Source organism: Pristis pectinata, chromosome 23 (genome assembly GCF_009764475.1).
Source record: "Pristis pectinata isolate sPriPec2 chromosome 23, sPriPec2.1.pri, whole genome shotgun sequence".
Classification (NCBI taxonomy): Eukaryota; Metazoa; Chordata; class Chondrichthyes; order Rhinopristiformes; family Pristidae; genus Pristis; species Pristis pectinata.
In genome coordinates this window covers 18,606,846-18,622,809 of record NC_067427.1, presented here as the reverse complement: position 1 = coordinate 18,622,809, position 15,964 = coordinate 18,606,846, and the positions used below count along the sequence as shown (strand labels likewise).

At 42.9% G+C, this 15,964-nt stretch overlaps 1 protein-coding gene across 1 annotated transcript in view; it reads left to right on the top strand.

Annotated features, from left to right (window-relative positions):
• Positions 1 to 15,964, top strand: part of sec16a (SEC16 homolog A, endoplasmic reticulum export factor) — a 62,682-nt gene that overhangs the window by 43,603 nt on the left and 3,115 nt on the right. Inside the window, exons 20-29 of the mRNA XM_052037474.1 lie at positions 2 to 253; positions 1,063 to 1,163; positions 2,619 to 2,666; positions 4,115 to 4,294; positions 5,799 to 5,870; positions 6,889 to 6,945; positions 8,624 to 8,741; positions 12,868 to 13,002; positions 13,698 to 13,786; positions 15,246 to 15,314. Of these exons, the coding sequence (XP_051893434.1) occupies positions 2 to 253; positions 1,063 to 1,163; positions 2,619 to 2,666; positions 4,115 to 4,294; positions 5,799 to 5,870; positions 6,889 to 6,945; positions 8,624 to 8,741; positions 12,868 to 13,002; positions 13,698 to 13,786; positions 15,246 to 15,314 (1,121 nt within the window). The remainder of the gene's footprint in view (position 1; positions 254 to 1,062; positions 1,164 to 2,618; positions 2,667 to 4,114; positions 4,295 to 5,798; positions 5,871 to 6,888; positions 6,946 to 8,623; positions 8,742 to 12,867; positions 13,003 to 13,697; positions 13,787 to 15,245; positions 15,315 to 15,964) is intronic.

Genomic DNA, 15,964 nt, shown 5'->3' with positions numbered 1-15,964 from the left:
GCTCCTCATGCTGTACTGAATGGGAGGATGATGGTAGCCCCACCCTCGCAGTCGATGACTGATGGAACTGTTCCCCTGTATTCACCTACTCATAGTTCACCTGGCTTTCCAGGACAATCACCCAACTCTGCTTTCAGGCAACCTTGTGATCTGTCTAAAGGCCCCTTCTCTGCAGGACTGCCTGGACCTCCACCAGGACCCCCAGTAGAGGCTCTGCCAACTGTGCAGGAACAACAGGGACAAGACAATGCAGGTTAGTGCAAAGTGGTAGCACCTATGCATGGTGTGCTGGTATCAGAGCAAACAATAGAATATTTTAACAAACTTCTTGAAACTGTTGGAAATTCACTAACTTGCCAGCACTCAGATACATGATGTATTTATAGCAACTTTCACAACCTATGATCTAAATCATTCCTTTCTAAATACTTAAACATAGTTGTACTAATCCAGTGAAATGCACCATCCAATTTGTGTGGGGCAAGGTCCCACAAACAACACTGATAGTGATTTGATTATCTGAATGTTATGTTTCTGGACCATGGACAAGCAACTTGAGTTTGAGTCTTGCCTCGGCAGCTGGGGCAATTTAAATGCAATTAATAGATCTGGATTTTTTTTAAAGCTGGTCTCACTGATGGTTACTGGAAAAGTAAAGAAAAACATTTGATTCTCTAACGTCCTTTAGGGAAGCAATTCTTCTATCCTTGCTATTGTGTTTCCATTCCCATCATTGTGGTTGATTCGTGACTGCCAGCGGCAGCTTGGGGGGTGACAGTAAATGTTTTCCACATCTCATGACCAAATTAGGAGAAAAGTTTAGTTGGGGATTGGATATTAACTAGGCCACTAAGAACTGATCTGCTTTTTGAGATTTTTCAATTTAGGATCGATTTTGGACTGAATGAATTAATTTTGAGATTGTTCTAGCAAAGATCCACTGTGATGCAAGAGAGCAAAAGGTCTTTTGTGTTGGATTTCCATAGTTATCAAAGAGAAAAGCCCTTGGTGGTAGGGTGAAACTTACCATTTCTTGTGCAGTAATTTTCGCCTCTTTCTCAGGCTCTCCAGAATTCAATTCCATCAATCACCAAATATCGCCGAAAAGACACAGCTTTGGGGAATCCGGGCAGCTGGATTTCTATGATCAAATGGCCAAAATGGTAAGGCAGCTAGGTTCCAAAATCCAAATGATCATTAGTTTAAAATTTAGTGGGTAAGTGGACTGCCTTGGTCTCATCCTGTGCTCTAGCTGATGTGGGTGTGAAGATTGTTAAATTCCGTCCTATTCTCCATATAGAAGATGTCCTGATTTGATCTAGTCTTCGTGTTGTTCTTTCTTTGTTTAGGTTGAGATTCCTTGGAGTTTGCAGGGGAGGCAGAGAATGGCATGAGGTTGTCACCTGTAAATGATTTCTTTGGTTCTTGCTGAGATATGGCCTCACTGTGTAGAGAGGGAACTTTGCCTTCCACGAGTTGTCATTGCATAGTTTTTGGCACTGATTGGATTGCTGTACTCTGCCTTAGAGCAGAGCCAGTCACTATTACTATTATGATGTGCAAGCTCTGTGCATTAATCTTCCCTGTAAGGCGATGCTTTCTTTCCCTTTTTTCTCATTTTGTGTTAACAATTCTACTTGATCTGATCCTGAATGCCTCATAGGTGCAGCCATCCTTGGAGAGATTAGGGAGGAAAGATTCAACCTGACAGTTTAGGATACAGTACTGTTGAGTATGCCCCCAATCCCATGCCTCTGCAAGCATTCAGTTTGTTGGCATAATCTATTTTACTGAAAATAATTAGATTATTTTATGCATTACAATATTTTAAATTGTTGCTTTTTAATAACTTCCCACAATAGCTGATTGTGGTTACACTATGGCTGAGAGATGACCTCATGGACTCTGCCCAGTGCTATTCTTATTTTCCAAGTGTCCTATTACTACTTAATAGATTTAAGAATTTTCCTTTTATTAGTGTAATTCCAATATGTAGTTCTCCATTTTGTTTCTAGCTCTTTAATAAAAATAGTGGAGATACATTTGCTACTTTTCATCTATGGGAACTGTCCAAAAATCAATCCAAAACTTTGGAAGATGACAACTGGTGCATCTACTATGTCCATGGCCACATCCTTCAAAACATTGGGTAGTGTGAATGTGGAATTTGCTATCATAGGGATTGCTAGAAACAGTATAAATGCATTTAAGAGACAAGCATGAGGGAGAAGGGAACAGAGGTGACACTGAAACTACATGAGGAAAGGCAGGAAGTGGCTCAATTTATATATATATAAATGTCAAGGACTGTTTGGGCCAAATAATTTTTTTTCTGTGCTCTATTTCGTATGTAATCTCCTCCCTATGTCTTCTAAAGGCACTGGGATTTAGTCTACAGCCAATCCTGTACTGCATCTAGTGGCTGTTTATCATGCAAGCACCTCAACAAGTATTTGACTATAGAATGCATGATGTCCTCCAAGATAATTAGAAATGTCCTGCCCCATAAAGTTTAGTGAACTGGTCTGTGAAGCACATCTAAATGTGAAGGTAAGCTTATTTCAATGTCCATGTAGCAGTGCGAGGTTAACACCATTGCACGTTTGTGTCTGAAGCAGGCCCCGGGAAGAAGATCAAGGTCAGCGTCTCAGTCATCTTTGCACATGGTATGCAATTCCTGACTCTCAATGTTAAGGTTCTGATGCTTCCATTCCCATTTTAAATAGGTGCACGTTTGGTGAAGGTTTTCTCTGCCTCGGCCTCTCTTGTACTCTGCCTTGTGCGCACACTCTTTTCTCTTTCACGTGCGTGTGTGCACCCGCTCTCTGCCATCTGTTCCTCAGTACTTGCAGCCATAAAATCATTCTTCCTTGACCAACAAATTTCTGCTCATACATCTGATTGCAAGGCCAGTTTGGCATCCCAATAATTTTGGCACATTGATTGCAATGGGAAGAAAATACATCAAGGTATGGAGTTAACCCTTCTGTTGAGTGAACTGGTCTGGGAAAGTGCAGTTTTCCATGCTGTCCTGTGGCACAGCAGCTTAATAACTGGACCTATTCCCTTTGACTTGTATGCCTCCCCTTCCCTTGGGTGGATTACTAAATTACAGCCAAAGGATGCAAAATTCCCACAGATTCTCCCTCTCTGGAAAGCATCAATCAATGGGGGTGTAAGTGAAAGAAAATTTTTAAATTTTTGAGCTGAGGGAGGCTGGTATCAACAGAACTGGTGGTAGCCCTATAGTAATTGTCCAACTTTGACTGTAAGCAACTGATCCTTGCCACACTGCTGCATTATTTCATTGCTTCTATCAACAACCTTGGTGGTTTTGTAGTTTAAATTAATTCTAAATTGTTGATGTTTGTGCTGGCTGGCAACTTGAGCACACTTTTCAGTTCTGTATCCCTGTTCAAATGGGTGTAGGATTTACTCTACCCCTCCACTTCATTTCTTAACCAGATCACACACACTTTTTGAAGGAGGAGTTGTTGGCCTTCCATCTTAGTCACGTGATGCAACAATAATTGTTTGCTTAATCCTAGAAAGCAAGTTGTCTGTACTAAATCTAGACATTAGGGAAGGAAAGCTATATTACAAAACATTGGAACAAAAGTCCAAAGTTGCCTCTTTGAACGACTAATGCTTCCAAACAAACTCATTCATCAGCTGCTATTTCAGTCTGTTTTGAATATGGTGTTTGGAGGTCATTGCATTTTATAGGAATATGGGAGGGCATTCAACCTAGTCCACCTTTCAATTAAATCTGCATCTTAGCTGTATTTATCTCCCTTGGTTTTGTCGTCCATAATGCCCATTCCTTGCCTCAGCAAAAATCTATGAATCTCAGTCTGGTATTTTTTTGGTTAACCCCCCCAGAACTTTCACAAGGGTGTAGACAAACAATTCTCAATGTGAAGTGCAAGGGAATGATTTGAATGAGTTGAGACAGATCAATGAAGCATCAGTCTGGCTTACATTCAAATTGGGATGCCCCGTGGTTTGCCAAATGAGTTTGGAAGGCAGGGTTACACTGGGTTTCTATCTGGGTAGTAGCTGCCAAGAACTGGGGTTCTGCACACTGCTTTGATACTGGTTTGTCTTGTTTCAGCCATATGGGAGGCGCTCACGAACGACCTCTGAGTCATCTAACCATAGCATGGGCCGGGAGAGGCATCGCTCAGCAGCTAACCAGCCAACACTTCCACCTCAACCAGAGGTTGTTCCCAGCACAACTCAGGAGGGGAAGAAAGAACCTAAACTGGAGCAACCTGAGAGCAAAAAAGCAAAGGTAAAAAGACCAGCGAGTTAGTTCCCTACTCCTCCAGAGTAGACAAACTATGATTTAATGAGCATTTCCCTTTTGGTAGATTGTGCCACCTGGACAACCTTGGTGTCCATCTAAACATGGACAAGACCCTCTGTTCTCTCCACCCCTACCCCTCTCTGCAACTTAAAACACACTTGTTTTCTCAAATTCCCAGTTGATGCAGAGTCATTGACTGGAAACACTCTCCATAGATCCTTCTGACTACCCCCAGCATTTTTTGTTTCCCAGGGTCTCCTGGGTTGTGGGTGGAATGGCAAGGTTTGCATTTTAACCCTTAGTCTGCAATGGTCCTTGAGCACAGCCTCATTGATGCCCTGCAGTCCTTGCAGCAATATTTGCAGTTGAGGAATCGTACATTGTTCCTGGAGAAGAAAAAGTTAAAGATTTTAATGAAACAAAGGATAAACTGTTTCCACTGGCTGGTAGCAAGAGGGCACAGATTAGGGCAATTAGCAGAAGAACTGGGAAAATTAGACATTTTTTTGTTTACACAAATGATTATGACCTAAATAATGGAAGCAGATCCAATTTTTGACTGGAACGGGCCATGGAATTGGGTACACTAAGTCAGTTGGTCATCTCTAACAAATGGACCTTTACATCCAAGTCAGAATAGGAGCATTGATATGGTATTGCATTTATTTGTAGCATCAAATGTGTGTCCTCACTGGTACATGTCCCGGGATAAGGTGGAAGGGGAGCATCTAGTGAAGTGAACTTGCTGTAGCCGAGAGAATCTGCCCAGATGTGTGGAGGACTGAGTGAATCTCCCAGCACACATGGCACCCTTTCTCAGTATTACCTTCAGTTAGCAATAGGAATTGTATTAACCATAAATACTACCTAGAGGACCTTCATTTTTCTGATGCCTTACTTTTAACTATCCTTGTATCATTGCAGAATGTTGATTCTGGGAATGGAGTATTTTTCATTTCAGGCACCAAGGATTCCATCAAAAGCTCCCATTGGGTTACAGCATAGTGAAGTAAGGTTCCCCCTGCCTCGCCTGACATTCTTTACCTAAAACCTCATGGCCCCTACAAGAATCACATTATATCTATTTCCCTACGCTAACCCTTCTTTGAATGATCTGAATCCATGAAGTGTTTACATTGTGGGCAAATGTTCACTAGCATTGTGATTGTACCCGCCTCAAACTTTTCTGCTGGTTGAATGTTCATTGGCTGTGGGAATTGAATCCTTGTTTTGGGAGGGGGGTGGTGGGAGTTGTAGTGTCAACCATTACTATACTGGTGTAAGGTGGTGGTCCTGCTGTGTGTAAAGCTAGGCAGCTATTTTCCTAATTACATTGAAGGTGGGATGACCCATGTCTGCTAAAATCATGAAAGAAACATGGGCATGTTTACTTGACACAGTTGGTGAGACTGCTGCTACTTCCTCCCAGGACAAAATATTTTAAAATTCTTTTAAAAAGGCACTCACTTTGTTTTTCTCTCTGCCTCAGGGTGGGTGGCTAAGCTGGTTACGGTCCAGCAAAAAGAATGAAGCCCATTTACCAGATGACAAAAATAAATCGGTGAGTGCTTGTCCAGCCACTGAGGCGGTGAGGAAGGGGAGAAATGAAGATTTTCCTGAGGCCCTCCAGGAGATGTCTTGATGCTCTGGGCTAGGCTACAGGCTTTGTGTGGTGCAGCCTTTGGGATTGATCATGGGTGTGGAAGGGCAGTTGGCAACTGGGAAGCGACCCTCAGGAAGTTGAGCTATAGAGGTCAGTGAGCAGCTTCAAGCTTAGAGAGAACAGCCTGAGACTGGGAGCAATGGGGACAGGAAGGGTGTGTGGGAATCACGAGGGGAAGGAAGAAGGAGTGGGCTAACCAGAGCGGAGTTGAGTTGAGTGGAGCGGAAGGGAGATGATAGAGACAAGACCAATAAGTGAGACTAAGAAACAGCCAGGTAAGCTGAGGGAGATGGGGTTGGGGAAGTGCGGGGGTGGGGGCTCCAAGCAGGGAAGAAAAGATGGAGGGGAGTGTGTGTAAGATCATGTCAGTATTCAATCAGTGGGTGGTCAGAATGCTCCTCTGTGTGTGTGTGAGTCTGTTTAAGTCTGTGCATCACGGTCAGGTCTCCAATCATCCTGGATATCCTTGCCATGGGACCGAGACTTCACTCTGTCAAGACTGTATAGTAGCTGGTGAGGAATGTCCACCCCATGTTATAAGAAATTATGAACTAGTGGCTTCCATTCCTGAGTGGAAGCAAGTCTTTTCTAACCTGAAGGACTGCCTAAGAAGATGATGATCTTTAGGATGGAAGTGGTTTGCCATTTGACTTGATGACACAGTCTTACTTGATGATGGTGTCTTTGTATTTTTAAGTTCCTCTTTTCCTCAAAATGTCCTTTTTGCTTGGAATGGCGATGTCAGTGTTGGGTGAGAACAGATTTGCATTTGAGTGCAATCTTCCAACCCTTGTACCGAAATCATGGTCCCTGGGTGTGAGATACATGAGGATCGTTCACCCTGTACCACAGCAAGCCTTGAGGTGAAGGATAAAAGCATGAGGTCTGAATTATTTGTCTCCTATCTTATGCATAGATTGTGTGGGATGAGAAGAGGCAGCGATGGGTGAACTTGAATGAACCAGAGGAAGAGGTAAGCACGCAAATATTCTCTCGCTGAATGCCTTTAATCAGATTTGAGATGTGGACATTGATAGTTATGGTGAGGGTGAGCTGCTGGTGATAGTCCTATTCAACGGGCTGCTTCAGCAAGTAATTAAGTCACCCACAGTAGTGTTGGATTGAAATCATACATAGTGGGCAAGGATGGCAGATAATCTTCCCTAGAGACATCGGTAAACCAGATGGGTTTTTGTGATACGGCTTAAACTGAATTCAAACTGCTCATTCAGTGTGATGTGAATGGATATTCAAACCTTGTTGTCATGACTGACTGACCTGAGGAATGTTCACTTTTAAATTTCACTCGCAGAGGAAATCATGTGAGGAGCTTTCAACTGAGCCATGGTGTGCTGAGTTAACAGATCTTAACCCTGGTGACAGTAGGTCATGTTACAATTGGCCTCCGCATTAGTGGGTCAGGGAAATGGAAAATCCAGCTGGGTTCTGCTCCTGGATGTTGTTTAATGATGGCAATTGAGAACAGGATGTAAAACAGCTGTTGATCACTGTCCACAAACTGCACAATTTATTTACTTCAGGGTAATCTGTCCTCTATAGTACCATAGCTAGGTGTGAGAAGTTAGAGGAGAAAATGTGTGTCAAGAACTGAGTGCGGTCAGTGTTTGTGAAAGTGACAAGCAGCTGAGAGGACAAATATGTGTACATGACAGGTAAAAGCCGTGGTTGCTGTGCACGACAGAACAAGGTCATTGGAATCATAAGGTCCATCTACTCCCCTGTTCAATGTGATTTTTAATTTGTGCATCTGCACATTGCAGCTTAAAAGTTGAATATAAGTTGGTCAAATACCGGTGTACATATCTGACCTTTCACCCCACTGCTGTACATAGTAGCAGTTCCAGATCATACTGAACTTCGTAAGATCACAAGACAAAGGAGCAGAAGTAGGCCATTCAGCCCATCAAGTCTGCTCCATGAGCTAAACTAAACTATTCCTAACTAGCCCCAATTTCTGGCCTTTTCCCCATATCCCTTGATACCTTGACTAGTTAGATACCTATCAATCTCCTCCTCAAACGCCCCCAATGATCGGGCCTCCACAGCTGTATGTGGCAAAGAATTCTATAAATCCACGACCCTCTGGCTAAAGAAATTTCTCCTCATTTCTGTTCTAAATGGGTACCCTCTAATTCTAAGACTGTGCCCCCTAGTCCTGGACTCGTCCACCAAGGGAAACAGCTTAACCACATCAACTCTGTCCAGCACAACTTGAAGAGCTGGGTACAATTAATTTGAATGGTGTCACCAACCTTCATTAAAAAAGGGAGGTTCAGATTGTTTTATTTCAATCTATTGTAAATTAATAACAAATTTTTTTTAGATTTAAAATTTTATCTTTGTTTATTTAAGCTGTATTAATTATCAATGAATATCAGATTCATTTGAAACAATTTAAATTGACCTTTGATAGCAGTGACCTGTCAAAGTGTATTGGTGCAATACAGGGATGGGGCTTTGGGTTCTGACATCCGATGCCTGCCCCACTCCCAGAAGAGTCAGGAATTTGTTGAGTAACATAGCATAGCCTTGAATGGGAGAGCTAATTTAAACAATATTTTCCCCACTTGGAGTGTAAAGTGAGTTGGCTGTTATCAATTATTAGCACAACATTGCTTGTATTTTTGCAGAGCAAGCCTCTCCCACCACCGCCGAGCCTACCCGTAGCTACCCATCCCTCAGGTTCTGCTCCCTCATCCACTGCCACAGGTAGCCCTCCATCTGTCAACAGGTTCTCCAGAAAAGCAGGTGAGATTTTGGATGAGGATCTGTTTTCCACCGTCCTCCTTTGGTGGACTTGGTTGCTTGACTTTTTTTTACAACATATACTGTTTATTTTGATGTCTAACGCACTCAACTAATGAAGTACCTTTTGAAGTGTGTTCATTGTTGTAATGTAAGAAATCTGGCAGGTAGTTTTATCTATACTGAGCCCCTAGTGGAGGGTTAGTTTTTGGACAGATTCTACCACTCACTTACACAGTAGGGGCAATATACAGTGGCCAATTAACCTGCCAATCCACACAGTTTTTGGATGTGGGAGGAAACTGGGCCACCCAGACAAAAACCACTTGGTCACAGAGAATGTGCAAATTCGGCATAGACAGCACTAGAGGTCAGGATCAAACCCAGGTCACTGGAGCTGGAAGGCAACAGCTCTACTAGCTGCACCACTATGCTGTTCCTAAAGGGGAGAAATGGATACAGGAGAAATCTCTGCCTATTTAAATGTTGCCATAGGATCTTTCGCATTTAAATAACAGGAGTTCTCTCTATGTACATTAGTGTGGGATTCTGAAGTAAGAGGTATTTAGTCATAATCCCATCAGATGGTAGCTTCACACCATTGGCCCTGTAGCCAAACACATACATCAATTGTCCAAACCTGTGGTTCCTCTTGTACTTATGACACTTGGTCACTGTTCTTTTGGAAGACAGGAGGAAGAGGGAGTTGTTCAGCAGTTTTTGATTTTTCTGCCTTTCAGTTGAATCATTGATCCATAGTTCAAATTCATTTATCCATCTCTTCACTATATTCTTTGATACTCAATAGCCAACAAAAAACATTGATCTCAGACACGAAGGCTACATGATATACATCGACGATTTGGAAGGGGGAACCTAGCGTAGTGTATCTAAGTTTGCTGATGACACTAAATTGAGTGGAAGAGCAAATTGCGCAAAGGATGTGGAGAGTCTGCAGAGAGAGAGGTTGTGAGTGGGCAAGGGTCTGGCAGATGGAGTATAATGTTGGTAAAGGTGAGGTTATCCACTTTGGAAGGAAAAATAAAAGATCAGATTATTATTTAAATGGTGAAAGATTGCGACATACTGTTGTGCAGAGGGATTTGGGAATGCTTGTGCATGAATCACAAAGTTGGTTTGCAAGTGCAACAGGTTATCAAGAAGGCAAATGAAATATTGGCCTTCATTGCCAGAGGGATTGAATTTAAGAGCAGGGAGGTTATGCTGCAACTGTACAGGGTACTGGTGAGGCCGCATCTGGAGTACTGCGTGCAGTTCTGGTCTCCTAGGTTCACCAGCTTGATTCCAGAGATGAGGGGTTTAGCCTGTGAGGAGAGATTGAGTTGCCTGGGACTATACTCGCTGAAATTCAGAAGAATGAGAGGGGATCTTATAGAAGCATACGAAATTATGAAAGGGATAGGTAAGATAGAGGAAGGAAGGTAGTTTCCACTGGTAGGTGAGACTAGAACTAGGGGACATAGCCTCATCCTTCACCAAGGAGAGGGGCCTTGATGATACTGAGGACATTGTTGGTAAGGTTAATGTTTTAGAGCATGTAGATATCAAGAGAGGATGTGTTGGAGCTGTTAGAATATATTAGGACAAATAAGTCCCCGGGGCCTGACTGAATATTCCCCAGGCTGCTCTGTGAGGTGAGGGAGGAGATTGCTGAACCGTTGGCTTGGATCTTTGAGTCCCCGTTGTCTACGGGAATGGTACCAGAGGATTGGAGGGTGGCAAATGTTGTCCGCTTATTCAAAAAAGGCAGTAGGGATAGTCCAGGGAATTACGGACCAGTGAGCCTTGCGTCTGGGGTGGGCAAGCTGTTGGAAAGGATTCTTAGAGAGAGGATCTATGATCATTTAGAGAATCATGGACTGATTAGGGACAGCCAGCATGTCTCTGTGAAGGGAAGATCATGTCTCAAGCCTGATAGGATTCTTCGAGGAGGTGACCAGGTGGATTGACGAGGGTAGTGCAGTAGATGTGGTCTGTGTGGATTTTAGTAAGGCGTTTGACAAGGTTCCACATGGTAGGCTCCCTCAGAAGATCAAAGGGCATGGGATCCAGGTAGGCTTGGCCGTGTGGATTCAAAATTGGCTTGCCTGTAGAAAGCAGAGGGTTGTGGTGGAGGGAGTGCATTCAGATTGAAGGGCTGTGACTAGTGGTGTCCCACAAAGATCAATTCTGGGACCTCTACTTCTCGTAATATTTATTAATGACTTGGATGAGGGGGGTAGAAGGGTGGGTTAGCAAGTTTGCAGACGACACAAAGGTCGGTGGTGTTGTGGACAGTGTGGAGGACTGTCGAAGGTTGCAGAGGGATATTGATAGGATGCAGAGCTGGGCTGAGAAATGGCAGATGGAGAAGTGTGAGGTGGTACACTTTGGAAGGATAAACTCCAAGGCGGAGTATAAGGTTAATGGCAGGATTCTGGGCAGTGTGGAGAAGCAGAGGGATCTGGGGGTTCATATCCACAGATCACTGAAAGTTGCCTTACAGGTGGATAGGGTAGTTAAGAAAGCTTATGGGATGTTAGCTTTCATAAGTTGTGGGATCGAGTTTAAGAGCTCTACAAAACTCTGGTTAGACCATACTTGGAGTACTGTGTCCAGTTCTAGTCGCCTCATTATAGGAAGGATGTAGAAGTGTTGGAAAGGGTGCAGAGGAGATTTACCAGGATGCTGCCTGGTTTGGATTATGAGGGGAGACTAAGGGAGCTAGGGCTTTACTCTATGGAGAGGAGGAGGATGAGGGGAGACGTGATAGAGGTATATAAAATATTAAGAGGAATAGATAGTGGACAGCCAGCGCCTCTTTCCCAGGGCACCAATGCTCAATACAAGAGGGCATGGCTTTAAAGTAATGGGTGGGAAGGTCCAGGTTGATATCAGAAGGAGGTTTTTTACCCAGAGAGTGGTTGGTGCATGGAATGCGCTGCCTGGGGTAGTGGTGGAGGCAGATATGCTGGTCAAATTCAAGAGATTGTTAGATAAGTATATGGAGGAATTTAAAATAGGGGGATATGTGGGAGGAAGGGGTTAGATAGTCTTAGGTGTGGTTTAAAGTTCTGCACAACTTGGTGGGCCGAAGGGCCTGTATTGTGCTGTATTGTTCTATGGTTCTAAGATTCATGGGAATAGAATTAGGGCAGAGATGAGGAGAAACTGCTTTTCCCAGAGGGTAGTGAATCTGTGGAATTCTCTGTCCAGGGAAGCAGTAGAGGCTACCTCATTAAATATATTTAAGACACAGGTAGATTTTTGCATAATAGGCGAATTAAGGGTTATGGGGAAAAGGCAGGTAGGTGGATCTGAGTCCACGGCCAGAACAGCCATGATCTTATTGAATGGGCCAGATGGCCTACTCCTGCTCCTATTTCTTGTGTTCTTATGTACAAACAACTCCAAGCACTCTGCATTCAATGGATTTGGGTTCTAGATTCCACTATCCTTGTATATGATTTGCCTCCTAAAATGACCTAGCTTTTATTTTGTTATGCTTCCTCTTTCTGTACAATAGAAACAACACTTCTTTGTTTTGGATTTCTAATCCCATTCAGATAAACTCCATCATAAGAACAAAGTGTTGGAGATACTCAGCAGGTCAGGCAGCATCTATGGAGAAAAATGGACAGCCGACAGTTTGGGTCGAGTCCAGATGAAGGGTCTCAACCCGAAACACACTGTCCAGTTCCCTCCACTAATGCTGCCTGACCCACTGAGTTCCTCCAGAGTTTTGTGTGTTTCTCCTGATTCCAACATCTGCAGTCTCTTGAATCTCCGGTTAATGTTTTTGGTCAATGATCCTTTCAGCCTATGCTGTTAATATCATTGAAAATAAAAGTAAGAGTAGGTCATTCAGCAATTCAGTATTTTCATGGCTGATCCTCTGTCTCAATTTGCTTTTCAGTAAGTATTCAATTAGCCTATTTACTTTGATTTTTGTTTCCTGATCAGGGGCTTTTAGTGATGATTTACATGAACCTCTGTAATTTTTGCTTCTACAGATTTGGGTTTCTCACCATATAGAAAACGTTCTTATTTTATTCAGAGAATTATCTCTATTTGAATACTGTTCAATGAATCTTCTTCTTTCTTCCCTCTATCCCTCCCCAAAAAATAGGTACAAAAGCTCGTTATGTGGATGTACTGAATCCCAGTGGACCCCGGCCAAATGGGGGTCTCCCGCCTCCGGTTGACCTTTTTGCCCCCCTAGCACCAATGCCTATCCCCACCAATCTGTTTGTGCCGATGCCAGGTATGATGTGTTTCTACTTGTATGCTTATTACTTTCAGGGTATTTTGCCCGCAATCTCAAGGGACCCTTTGCAGCTCTGAAATGAAGGTGGGGTGGTGGGTTTCCAATAAACATTGTATCTTTTCATGACCCTGGACTGGTCAGTGATTTACAGCTAGCAAAATACCTAGAAACGCTGTTGTTGTTTCTTGCATTATATGTAGAAAAGCAGGATTCCACAAACAAAAATTTGAACAGTTTTTATTGTTAAGAGTTAAGTATTGGTCTAGGACATTTGAACTTTCCTGCATTACAACAAAATAGTCCCAAGGTATATTTTACACCCATTTGATTAATACCTCCACTTCATATTTATCTCTCAGTCCAGCACTCCATCTGTGCTGGATTATCATCTTGGATCCTATGTTGACTCCAAGGTGAAATACTATCCATGTCCACGATTGAGACAAGTAGGACAGATTGCTTGTGGAGTGTTTGTGAATTAACAATAGTTGGTATATCTGACACACAAATCCTCTGGGCTGTAAGGGTCCATGGGTGGGATTCGAAGCCTCCACCACCTTGCTCAGCTGATGGTGTTCTGATGCATAATTTGTTTCCACCCTTGCACTGTGGTTTGGGTCATCCTTCAAACTATCTAGGCAACTGTGCTTCCTGTCAGAGTTAAACTAATGATCCTGTTTGTCATTTTGCAGGTGAGGGACCTCAGCCTCCTGAAGGAAGCCCAGCAGAGACTTCACAGTCCGTGGAACAGACAAACTCTGAGGCAAATTCACAGGCTCAGGTACTCATCTGCAGGATGCCATCCGCTCAATATACAGCACAGAAACGAGCGGCTCAACTCAGCTGATCCATATTTGTGCCTATGCGCCAAGTGCACTGCCACCTATCCATCAGCATGTCCTTCCATTCAAGTCTCCTTGTTTATCAAGATTCCCCTTAGACAGCATCTGTGCTGTTTGCTCTCAAATCCTTGTTCCACATTCTTCCTTCTCTCTGGTAAAAATGTTTCTTCTGAATTCTCTATTGGATTTATTGGTAATTACCAATGAATACAAATGTTGGTCTCCATGTGTGGAAATATCTATCAATCCAGGCAACCCCCTTCATAATTATAAAGCTTTTTTTTTGAGGACAAGTAATTATTTGTGCTCCTTTACCATTAATATTTTTGTTTTTTTTTCTCTTCCATGTCTTGGGTACTTTGCCTCAGTGTGGTACAGGTTCCAAATGAGCCAGATGCCTTCTAGTGGCTGTGATGGCATGAGCTTTGTGTGCTGGTCCCTGAGCCTGTGTTGCACAGTATTCACATGCTGACTTGGGCTTGAGAGCTGTCTTGTCTGAAAGTTAATTTCTTTTGCCTTACAACCCTGGTCTTCTGTGGGTTCACTCAGTCATGCCAACTTTCAGGTGCAGACTGGTGATTGAAGCTAGTTCAGACACAGCCTATGTGACTCACTCTTTATATGCTTAGCTCTGCACACTTCCTAAGGGTTGAAGACCAGCACTGTATTATCCATTTTAGACGTTGTCCTTGCTATGAAGGGAATGAAAATTAGAGTAATCCTCTATCTTGTACCCATCCACATAATTCCTTCAGTAATAGAAAATGAAATATTGATCAAAGAAACAAAAACAAGATGGGAACCAAATTTCATCATACATTGCTTTCCCCTTTTCTAATTTCCAAATATTGATTCACTGAGTTTGAGCATTGAGTCTGGAGAGGTAAGCCACAGTACTGAACGGTATTGTGATGAACAGCCACAGGGTTTACTGATGTAGCACATTTCTCCTATTCACAGCCAACAAACTGACTGGCAATGGTCCCATTCTCCCATCCATTATACATTCAGTGGGACATCTTTTTTAAAAAAAAACTTAATTGAGAGAGCTGTCTTCCCATTATTTTCCTGTTTAAAAAAATCTATTCTTAAGGTGCCTCCTTTTGGTGAGATTTAAATTTTCTGAGGTAAAGGTTTTATTCAGCCTCACTCCAGTGACTATACTTGAACCCATGACACTTTTACTTGGACGAGTGTGTGGCCCACTGTAATGCTTCTCTCCATTACTGTTACAATCTCTGGACTGAATCAAAAGCATGATGGAGACCCCAGTGGTGGTTATACTTCAAAAACACATTAGCTGTAAAGCACTTTGGGATGTAGAGGCAGTGAGAAGTCCTGTAAAATGCCTTTGTGATGTGATGCAATGGTGGTGTTCAATGTTTACCTGTTTTGCAGGTCCCTCCTGCACAGGGAGGCTCTGCACAAGGAACTGTTCAGTTTTACAATCCTGCTCAGTTTACCCAAGTAAGTAATTTGCTTTTAGTTGAAATAAAGTTCTGCTTTGCACTATTGTTTAAACTTCAGTAATGTTGGTGCAAGGATTGAATGTGTTTTGAACTCTTGCAAAACATTCCATTGTAAATATTTGATGTTCAGTTTCAAGAGCTCTATTTTGAATTATAAAATTGACTACACAGGAGGCCATCATCCCATCATGGCCAAAAGATCAATCCAGCCTTTTCCCACTTCCCAGCTCTTGGATAATACACCACGTGAAGTACTTTTTAAATGCAATGAGGGTTTCTGCTTTTCAAGGAGTGACACTTTCTGGGTTGGGATTGGGGGGCGGGGGGGGAAGAATCTTGCTCTTCCATTTAATTGTTAAGCCATTTGCCTTGTTGTTGCCCCCAGATATCTCCCATCTGTCTAATTATCTTTAGGGATATAGTCCAAGACCCACTTTAAATTTTTTTAAAATTTTATTTACAGCGTGGTAACAGGCCCTTCTGGCCCAACGAGTCCGCGCCGCCCATTTTAAACCCCAAATTAACTTACCCGTACGTCTTTAGCATGTGGGAGGAAACCGGAGCACCCGGCGGAAACCCATGCAGACACAGGAGAACGTACAAACTCCTTACAGACAGCGACGGGAATCAAACCCCGATCGCTGGCGC